Source organism: Gambusia affinis, linkage group LG03 (assembly GCF_019740435.1).
Source record: "Gambusia affinis linkage group LG03, SWU_Gaff_1.0, whole genome shotgun sequence".
Classification (NCBI taxonomy): domain Eukaryota; kingdom Metazoa; phylum Chordata; class Actinopteri; order Cyprinodontiformes; family Poeciliidae; genus Gambusia; species Gambusia affinis.
In genome coordinates, this window is record NC_057870.1 from 25,387,616 (window position 1) to 25,398,257 (window position 10,642).

Genomic DNA, 10,642 nt, shown 5'->3' on the forward strand with positions numbered 1-10,642 from the left:
ATCCGGAGATGTTATCACTTGAGTCCACAACAGTTTTTAACCTCAGTGTCATTTCATCTGACTTTCTCAATGGGTTGTTTGGTCTTAGTGTGTGAAGATACTGCAAGTGGTGCCCACTTTGTTGTGGGAAAGTTCTCTGTCTTTTCTCTGATGCTACACAGAGCAGATCATAGTATGTTCCTCTTCCTTAATAAATTAGAATATTACTTAAAAGTCAATTTCTTTCAAGAACTTTATCACTAATGAAAACACATAATGTAGATTAATTACACATGTAGATGTCTGAAAGTCTTTATCGGTGTTATTACTATTTTCTACTTACAAGTAATAGAAACTTGACATTTAGTTGGAATATTGCATAATACCAATAAAAACATTTTATAATACATAAAAGTGGGATTAGAGAAAAGTATGCTAAATATCTGCTTAAAAGTTTTTATTTTCCAAAGATTCTTTTATCTTGATAAGCAGACCTTATCTACACAAGGCACATATTCTAATTTATTGAATACTAACTGTGTACTAAAGATCAACCAGAGAGTAAAAAAGCCGGATCTTTATCAGTGCATCCCTTTACCACAAAGCTCTTGATAAACTATCATACCCAGAGTGTTTCAGGAGGGTGTCAGTGGAGCTGTGCAGTTGTAGTGGTGAGGAATGTTGTCCATTCATGGTTCTGTAAGGAAGACATGCCAGCCAAGCCATCCGTATCAGTTAAAAATAGCCATCAGACTGAGCCAGTGTGGGGAATGAAAATGCACCCCTGCTGTAACTGTCCTTCATGGTGCAACTGGAGCACCACTACTAACCGCTTTGTGTACCGTACATGTGGCAGTGTGTGTCGTACCTTGCTGGAGTTTCTGTATCTGTAAAAGTTTTGTCATGTTCAGAACCCAAACTTTAACGTCTGGATTTTACTTGCAATATTAAGCACTAAATATTAATTCAAAATATTTTACAATTGTGGAAAATTTTGCATGCATTTTCATTCACCTCCCTTTTACTCTGATAAGCACATGCAAAAATGTCTGTCTCTGCACATCCAAAGCTTGTAAAGGTAAAATACTTGCAGTTATAACAATTCTTTATGCACTTTATTAAGTGAGTTTTTGTCTTGATCTATCACATAAAATCCAAAAAAATACATAAAGGTTTATGGTTGAAACAAAACCTTTATGTTGTAACTCTTAATGTCCAGGAGTTACCTAATCGTTTTCTCAAAAAGTCAGTGACAAGAACTGACTTGAAGAAGTTCTGCAAGTGTTTAAAATATCAATTCAAACAAGTATTTTCTGTACTGGTTGTCTGGAGAAACTTCATTTTAAGATATTTTCCCAAAGCACATTTTTCCCTTGATGCGTTTATCACAACGGTTGCCTTTGTTTGTGCCCGGGGCGATCAGTGGTTAGTGGGACCAGCCCAAACTTGTTTCAGAGCACATTTCAATTCTACTTCACACAGCTATCAATAACGTGTAGCCTACTCTTGTACTTCATTTATTCATCATGCCAGATTTTTGGTGCACTTTGATAACAACTTCTACTGTTACATAGTATTCAATTCCTGAAAAAGTCAGAACAAACATATAACTCTAATGAAACAATCCACCAGAAATGACAAGAATTGACTAAATAGAAAACATAGGGAGAAATTCTTAAAAATAATAAATAAATAAATACTGCAGTTTTTATATAGCTCCAGTTTGCGCTGCAGATATTTTTCTTTAAATTGCCCAACTCAGTTGCACATTTCTCTTAATCCGAGGATGCTGTCTTTTATTTTTATTGTATAAATTTGCCCTTACTGTACAGTTTCTTGTTTTCTTACAATAAAACAAGAAACTGTAATACCATTGTTGTCACCAAACATTAATTTGCTGCTTGAATTTTCCCACTGGGACAGCAAAGGAAATGTCTGTTCTGTAATTTTATACATTTGGAAAACTAGCTACTGACCACTCCTGGCTTATTTTCTTATGAGTTTGGATCTTGGGCGGTGTTTAAATTCTAATAGTTTTTTTTAGTGGTGGACTGAATTATAGACTGGACACTTGTGGCAAACATTTTCTAAGAACAGTTGAGTTTTTGAGAAGATAACTTTCAGTGGTATTCAGGTTGTAATCACCTCAAATATATTGATCTGTACTGAAAATATGATCTTATGATCACTGGAAAAATCTTTACTCATCATCAATGAGCATGTCAGAACTAAACTACATTGTAATGCCGTGAGGACCATGCACATAATGCAATTATTTATTGCAGAATTTTTTTGTTTTGTTTCCTATACACTTTTGAACTCGATTCAACTTTTCATTTTATTGTAATTTACACTTACAACAAGTTCATACCCAGTTATGCATTTCAATACTGAAACTGGTATTTGATCAGAAACGTTCAAAATAATGTCTAACACTTCTCTTCAAACAATAAAATACCCAACACAAGAGCTTTTAAGATGAATAGCTTTTTTATTACAGAGCATAAGGGAACTACCCAATTTGGACATGGAGCACATTACAGTACGAGCTACTTGTTTCTCTGGAAGTTGAATGCATGTTGGTGAGAAGGGAAAAATCAAATTAAAGTGGGAGGAGGAAAAAGAAAAAAGAAAGGCACTCTTACACTTACTGTATCCATTGGGATGACCACCAGGTGGCAAAAGGGAACAAAACCAAAACCTTTTAATCTATCCAGATCATGTGATGGCCATGTAAACAAGGCTGGTTTCTCTGTACCACACCAGCCAAATGAGGCCACCAGAATAATGAGGATAGATAAGAGCCAAAGAATCACACCTGGTAGTTTAACGGGATTTCAAAACTAACCCACCTAAAAAAATAAGTTCTGCAATCCAGAAATAAAAAAAAACCCTGTAAAAGTCATTTACAGTTGCCAGTGACGCGTCGAGGCAGACCAAAGCTTTTCTGTACAACACTCTGGGACCTCAAGCCAAACACTGAAGTGATCAAGTCAAAATAATTCACAATTCAGTAATTCCAAGTCTGTTTAAAGCTGCCTTCTGAAACGTCAGCTTCTCTGTATCCACGCTGTGTTTCAGAGAACAAATAAATAGTGTTGAGGTTTTTATTTCCTGGTCAATAAGACTCTGCAGCAAAAACCACGCCCCGTTGAGCTAAAGATGGGAATCAGGTTTCTCTGTAGCTACACCTGCCATCAATAAACTCGGGGAGTAAAAGAATATTTAGCCACTTTGAAACCACAAAGAAACAAGGGATCCATAAAAATAAACTGTTAAAATTGAATTTCAATGCATAAACAAGTTACCCTTTTCCCCAATACCTATCAAGTATATCCGATACCCTCTGCAGACCAAAGCAGTGACATAGCAGCTTCTGACTTTTCTGTATTACGTCAGAAAACGGCAAAGGTCTGTGGGGAAATTTGAGGCCTTATGCTCTTTTGAGCTTGTATGATTAGGAGTTGGCTTTCCCCATAGCCTGCAATGCATAGCATTTTTAGTGACGACATTAACATCCCTTTCTTTTTAATTGTGCTATTCCAGGATCCTCCACAAAGATGAGTGAATAAAGCTAAACAAACACCAGGACAAGGAATAAGTGTCAAAAACCGAAGGAGGAATGTTAAAGAAGCTGAACTGAAAGGGGATCATGTCAGGTGAAGGCTCTCCATCAGTTAAATTAGGCATCCAAGCAAGTTTAGATGTCATGCAGGCTCCTTACATTCAGTAGCACCAGAAACTTAAGGGTAGCGCATACTGTCAGATATGCTACCGCAGTGACATCACAATGAAGACTCACGGTACTGACAAGACTGGAATGCCAAAGGAGAATGAATGAATGCAGCTACTCAGCAACTATCACAACGAGAAAGCGAAGGAACATCAAGACAGGAGAACATGAAGAACTACAACGCATGAGTTCATGGAACCCATCCTAGCCTTTAAAACACCAAATTTCTGAGGCGCGTCTCCTAGAACCCTGCACAACTGTGCAGCCATCAGAAAACAGTAACAAGACAATCAGGTGAAGCAGGGAGTCATGTCATTTGTGTGAGAGTGAGGGGAGGAGAGAGGAAAGAAAGAAGTGCATTTCACCCCTGGAACCTTGGAGGCTTCTCTGTAGTATACACCAACAAGCCTGGGGGGAAAAGCTTAACAGGTTTAGTATTTGAGCTTTTTGGGCACCTCCCATGGGAAGGAGTCTCGGCCAAAGTGGCCATAGGCTGCAGTCTTCTGATAAATGGGTTTCTTCAGATCCAGCTCCCTGGAATACATAATCAAAATATTTAGCACCAACCGCACACTCAAACTGAAGCACACTCATTCTCACACAAGAAGGTAAAGACGCCAGTGTCGAGCCTTATGACCAATGACGAAGAAACTGGCCGATATTTGGATGGAAAAATGGATCTTCAAACACTTACCCCTCAGATAGCAGCTCCAGCTTGCAGATAAAAACCACACTTGTCCATTTTACAAAAACAAAAATTTCTATCTATATGTGCAATATCAAAGATTATACAGAAGACCGGTGAAATATAGTCCCAACACTGTCCTCTGATTACAAGACAGGCAAAATGCTTGTTTGAAAATACTTCTACTCAAATTTAATACTTGTGATGAAACAAAAGATGTACCATGTCTCAAGCCAGCATATTGTTAGACTACAACTAATAAGCTAATGCAGCATGAAAACTGTAACAGAGCAGATAGCCTGACTAGCAAGCTTTTCTTTGTTCGTTAAATTTTTATAATTCTATAAAGTGCAAAGAAAGTGTAATCTTCTGTGGGATTGAATACTCAAAGAATCAAATATTACAACATCTCAACTGTTGTAGACATGCTTGTCAATTTTCTATTTGCTAATTATTCTCAGTGTGTAAAAATTACCCCTAAGCTGTCTTATATCAAAATGTTAATACTGGCCCATTCCTATCCTTTGTTTTCCCTAGCAGGCCCAGGAACTGCTGTTTGATGAAGCCTCAGAGGTTGATATTACCTGACAATGACTCCGGGACGAAGGTCAAAGTTCTTCCTCACAATATCAAGAAGTTCTCTCTCACTCTTCTGGGAGGTCCCGTAGTGGAAGATAGAAATGGAGAGTGGATGGGCAACTCCAATGGCATAGGATACCTAATATAGCACACATATGTTATAACAAGCATATATATATTAAAAAAAAACTCAAAACTCCAGGCGGAAACCTCTGGGAACCCCTCACTCTAAAGAGAGAAGCAGCAAACTTTGGTAAAACATCTTACCTGCACCAGCACTCTTCGGCACAGTTCAGCCTTTACCAGGGACTTGGCCACCCAGCGTGCAGCGTAGGCAGCAGAGCGGTCCACCTTTGTGTAATCCTTCCCGGAGAAGGCGCCACCACCATGGGCTCCCCAGCCGCCATAGGTGTCTACAATGATTTTACGGCCAGTCAGGCCAGCATCTCCCTATAGAAAAGAGCAGTTGTTTCCCAATTAGTAACTTCCAGGATGTCTAGTTAAAATCAAGTCACATGATGGGATGTGTACCTGAGGCCCTCCAATGACGAATCTCCCACTGGGCTGCAGATGGTAAATGGTGTCATCATCCAGGTAGACAGAAGGAACAACGGCCTTAATAACCTTCTCTTTCAGTGCATCTCTCATCTCCTCCAGGCAGATTTCCTCATCATGCTGGACTGAGATAACAATGGTGTGCACTCGCACAGGGAGCATGGCGCCACGGTCTTGACGGTACTGCACAGTAACCTGCAAGAAGACGAATTAATTAAATAAAGCTTCCAAAACGAATTTCCATGACAAGCATCATGGACAACTGATCCTCTACATGCAACTGTACAGTAAGGGCAAATTTATACAATAAAAACAATAAAATTACCAAAAACAGCATCCTCAAATTAAGAGAAATGTGCAACTGAGTTGGACAACAACTGAAGATGGAGCAACTTTTAACACCTGTATTTCACAATTTTAGATTAGCATACTCAAAAGGCTCATGATATGCCAACTCTACCTGCGTCTTTGAGTCTGGCCGGAGCCATGGGAGAGTGCCGTTGCGTCGCAGTTCAGCCATTTTAGCATTCAGCTTGTGGGCAAGGATAATTGTAAGAGGCATGCACTCATCAGTCTCATCGGTTGCATATCCGAACATCAAACCCTACACAAACAAAACAACCATAAGCGAGCTTTAAGCATTTAACACTTAAGAAAAGAACTCTCAACCTTGCACCAACTACTGACCTGGTCCCCAGCCCCAACGTCCTCTTGACTCCGATCAATGTGAACACCTTGAGCAATGTCGGGAGACTGCTGCTCCAGAGCCACAAGAACATTGCAGGTCTTGTAGTCAAAGCCTGTAGAGAATAGTTGCAGATGATGCCCTTACACATATAAACAGAAAGCTTCAAGGAGAAAAAAGACCTAAATAAATGCAGCACCTTTGGATGAGTCATCATATCCAATTTGACGGATGGTTTCACGCACAACTTTCTGATAATCCACCACAGCATGCGATGTCACTTCCCCAGCCAACAAAATCATCCCAGTCTTGGCAACAGTTTCTGCATTAGGACGGCAGATGCAAAAGAATAAGAAATACACCTTTGAGTCTTTAGAGCCATTAATTATTGCAGCGATTTGCTCCGATTAGCACAAAGGAGCATTAGTCTAAAGCAAATCTTAGTTCCATCAGTCATGATCATGAAAGAAATATAGCATGTCCTACCACATGCAATTTTGGCATCTGGGTCCTGCTTGAGATGGGCATCCAGGATTGCATCACTGATCTGATCACAGATTTTATCTGGAAAGAAAAAAAAATAGTCACAAAAATTTATTCATCTGCATCAGGATGACTGAAGAGAGAGAATTTGTAATAATGCTGTCTGGCCACATTGAAGCAAGGGGAGAGAAGGGACACGGTGTATCGTTACAGTCGCCATTTCAGCAGCTGTGCATGTGGTGGAGGAGACAGCGCGGGCAACTAGAGCGAGACCGGAAACAACCCTTGATATAAACCTACTTATGGCACCAAGCTAAACATTGATTACTGAAATCAAATGACACGTCCAGAACCTTTGTGTGTCCAGTCATGTCCACCATGTGGAAAAAATCTCTACAAGACTCAGCACTTTATGAGCTAGCTAGCATTAGCTTGTAGCAGCGCGTGCTCTGAGCACTGGCCCGCGACAGCCGCGCGGCTGTTAATAATTTCCTTAAATATTTACAGCTTTTTATGCAAGACAGACACTCAAAATGACCAGTACCGTATAAAAACAGGGGCAGAAAAGATACAACCTTAAAACAAGCAGAAAAGGCCGGCATGTCGAGCCTTACCGGGATGTCCTTCTCCCACCGACTCTGAGGTGAACAAAAAGCAGTCCTCCTCGATCAGGGAGTTGTGGAAACCATTAATTTCTCCGTTCATCATGGCTGCGGCTGTTTTTACAAAGTAATATAAATGTTACACTGACTAGGTATCACGTTTCAATAAAATTGACTCCCTATTCTCTGTTGTTTCAGAGCACGGAATTGCTGCGCCTCTAAATTTGATCCTTAAACTTGAGCCTCATGGCGCAGAGCTCCATTATTTATAGTGTGAAGTCTGACGTCTTGACGTCAGAGGAGGCGGTCCGAGTCGCTGAACCTATCAGGAGGAAGCACCCAAATGTGAGCAGGAATGCGGCGCTTGGTCCGAAATTTACAAAAAATTACGTATTTACGCAACTCTACATTTGAAACAAGAATCGAGTTTGCTCCCAGTGTACGCACGTTGGTATGCGAGCATTTATATCAATAAAGTGGCTTTATGAAATCTCAGTTTGTCTGAAATTCTGCTCATAAATAAAATAAGAATTTTAACACTGTGATGTTCTTATCAGCAAAATTCCACGTGACTTTGCATGTATAAATGCAAAGTCATTTCCACACACACACACACACACACACACACACACACACACACACACACACACACACGCACACACACACACACACACACATACAATGTTTCAATTTTACTTTTATAAAGCTTAAAAATGAATCTCACTTGGTTCAGTGTTTGGTTAACCAAACCTCGAATAGATACAATACCTAGACAAAATGAATCATGATTGTGATTTGGTTTTTTTCAAACTGGTACATTGCCCCCTGTTGGTTGTTGTAAGCAATGAAAAAGAATTCATCTGTTTGTTCTTCACATGGTCTCTAACTTTCGTTTTCTGTTGCTCTTTGTAGGATTTTCTTTTACAACCAACTCCTCCCCTGCTTTTTTCCCTCCCATTTATTCATTTAGTAATTAGTTAATTAATTAATCAAACAATTAGACTAGAGTTTTGACAAAGCCCTTAAATATACTCTGGGACATAAGCTTTTGGGGTAAGTTCAGATTGCCAAGCATTATGCCATCAACAAAGAGCTTTCTTTACAATATAAATTGTTACTCAAAGTGGAGATTATTTTTTTTGTTTGTTTCCATATGACAAGAATGACTTTTATCCAGAAGGATTTGGCATACCAGTAATTAAGGTGATTCCCAGTTTATAGTGTATAACAGAGCGCTGAGAGAGAAAACTAGAATTTTAAACAAATAAGTTAAACTTTAATAAGTTCCAGAAATGACTAAAACGTTGTAAAATGAACTCATAAAAGCTGCACAACCTAAAACTGGACATGAGTAAAACATTGATGATGAATTTGCAAACATTTGACAGTTAATACAGCAGTATTTCTTCTAGTTTTGACCACTTTAAGTATCTTGACATCAGCTAGAATTAGGCGTACAAAAAAAGTGGATAAGTAAACATTTAGAAACCTTGCTTTTTTAAAATCTATAAGTTCTTAAACTGACTAAATATGTGACACTCGTAGTACTACAATATACATTTTCTTCAAGAATTTTGAATGTTACATTTTTAAATGGCTACAAATTTATTTGTGTACTGTCATGAGGTAAATTCGTCAAATCATGAGTTAAAACTTAAATTATTACAGAATTTTCAAAGAACTTTAACATCAACTGCTTAAAAACGATATCTTACGTTGAGTAAAAAATATAATCGAACTTTTACACATTTAATATGTATTTAAATCAAGAAGTATATAAACAAATAATTTTACAAATTTAATTGTAGCAGGTATTGTGGCATTTGGGGGTGTTTCATCACTGGAACAAACTTATGACACAGGAAAATTTAATTTTCCTAAAGTCATTTACACTCTTTGGTACAACCCACTCTTCCCATAAACAATCTGATAAGACACTCAGAAAATTCTGGTTTTGGTGAGAGACCCGGATGAACCTGGCCAGTGGTCACGTCTGACTTGGTTTCAGAGTGAAAATTGGCCTTCAGGTGAACAATATACGCAGAGAAAACTGTATCTGAAAATAATTCATTTATTCTATGCTTAAAAAGCTCAGATGTACATCTACTGCTTTAGGCCTTCCTGTGTAATATGATTAAATGTGATGTTTGTGAACATGCTGCTCCACCCAGAGATGGACTTAGTAAATCAATTTAATCTGCTACTTTGGCTATAACCCCAAAACAAAATTTTATTTGGAGAATATCAGCCTTTTATGTATGGAAAAGTTTTGCTTATATATAAAAAAAAAAACAATTAAATGTTTTTTATTTTTCTTTACCAATGAGTTAAGATTAAAATTTATTCAGATCATGGACAGTGATAATAAACACTGTCTTTGTTCTAAAAACTAAAGGAGATAAAACTGAATCTGTTTTGTTGAGGAAAAGCTTAACATGACAACCTTGTTTTTAACTGCCAGCCTTTATCATTTGACTCAGCTCACCCTCTGATTATTGCTCTGTTTTATGGTTTTTATTTGTGTCACCAGACCATGCAGGTCAATCCCTGAGCAGTGTTGCATCAGAAAGGAAGAGTCAGCATGAATAGGCACTGCGGACACTTGTTACAAAGGGTGGAAAAGCATGATGCAAGATGCCCTGGATGTTGCCCTCAGCAGGATCTAATTGTGTTTATTCTTGCATATTTACTTAGATGGTCGAAATAGCAGGTCAGTAACAGAATGACCTGTCAGAGTGAAATATCCGATTAATAACAGAGTTAATGCCTCCTCTAATTTCAGCTAAAATTCTGATAAGTATGATTCTTTAACCTTTTGATAGCGATATGTTGCTTTACTGACTTTTATTCACAAACGGAGACTTAAACCTGTTTCTAATTCAAATCTTTTCAAAGAAACGTGGAAACTACGCAGAGTTAAACAGCATCTGTATATGACTCAGCGTATAACTTTTTATTTTGACCCTCATGTTTAATACATAAAAATTAGAAATATTTTTAATAGAAATATTATCGGTAATAAAAACTGAAACACCATTAACTCACAAATACAAAAACTGACCTTTTCACTTTTTGTTTCAGTACCACAAACTTTGATACATTTTAGTGGAGTTTTTTGATACATCAGCTCAAAGTATCCCATAAATTACAAAGTGATAAAACAAAATGACATGGTTTTCCAATTCAGTTTGGAAACAGAAATTTGAAACAGTAGCATTATGTGTAAAAGTATGACTTTGATACTTCAGGAAAACTAAAGGATTTTTCTATCCTTTAGTGCAAAAACAGCCCAAACTCAGTCAGATTTGACACATTGTCAGTATTCATTAATATTCAAGGTC

The 10,642-nt window shown here is 38.0% G+C and overlaps 1 protein-coding gene across 1 annotated transcript; it reads right to left on the reverse strand.

The window, feature by feature from the left end:
* Positions 1-2,450: 2,450 nt before the first annotated feature.
* On the reverse strand, positions 2,451-7,557 carry mat2ab (methionine adenosyltransferase II, alpha b). Its single transcript, XM_044111438.1, has 9 exons — positions 7,314-7,557; positions 6,703-6,780; positions 6,416-6,538; positions 6,219-6,331; positions 5,992-6,135; positions 5,508-5,726; positions 5,244-5,426; positions 4,982-5,115; positions 2,451-4,246 (listed from the first exon to the last, which is right to left on the reverse strand). The coding sequence occupies exons 1-9, from the start codon at positions 7,405-7,407 to the stop codon at positions 4,144-4,146; spliced, it is 1,191 nt and encodes a 396-aa protein (XP_043967373.1). The 5' UTR covers positions 7,408-7,557; the 3' UTR covers positions 2,451-4,143.
* Between the last annotated feature and the right edge of the window lie 3,085 nt (positions 7,558-10,642).

Coding starts and splice junctions, on each gene's coding strand:
- mat2ab (XM_044111438.1), bottom strand. CDS start 7,407: ATGATGAACGGAGAAATTAATGGTTTCCACAACTCCCTGATCGAGGAG. Junction 6,332..6,415: donor ATATGATGACTCATCCAAAG/GTGCTGCATTTA, acceptor TATTCTCTACAG/GCTTTGACTACAAGACCTGC. Junction 6,136..6,218: donor ACGTTGGGGCTGGGGACCAG/GTCAGTAGTTGG, acceptor TTGTTTGTGTAG/GGTTTGATGTTCGGATATGC.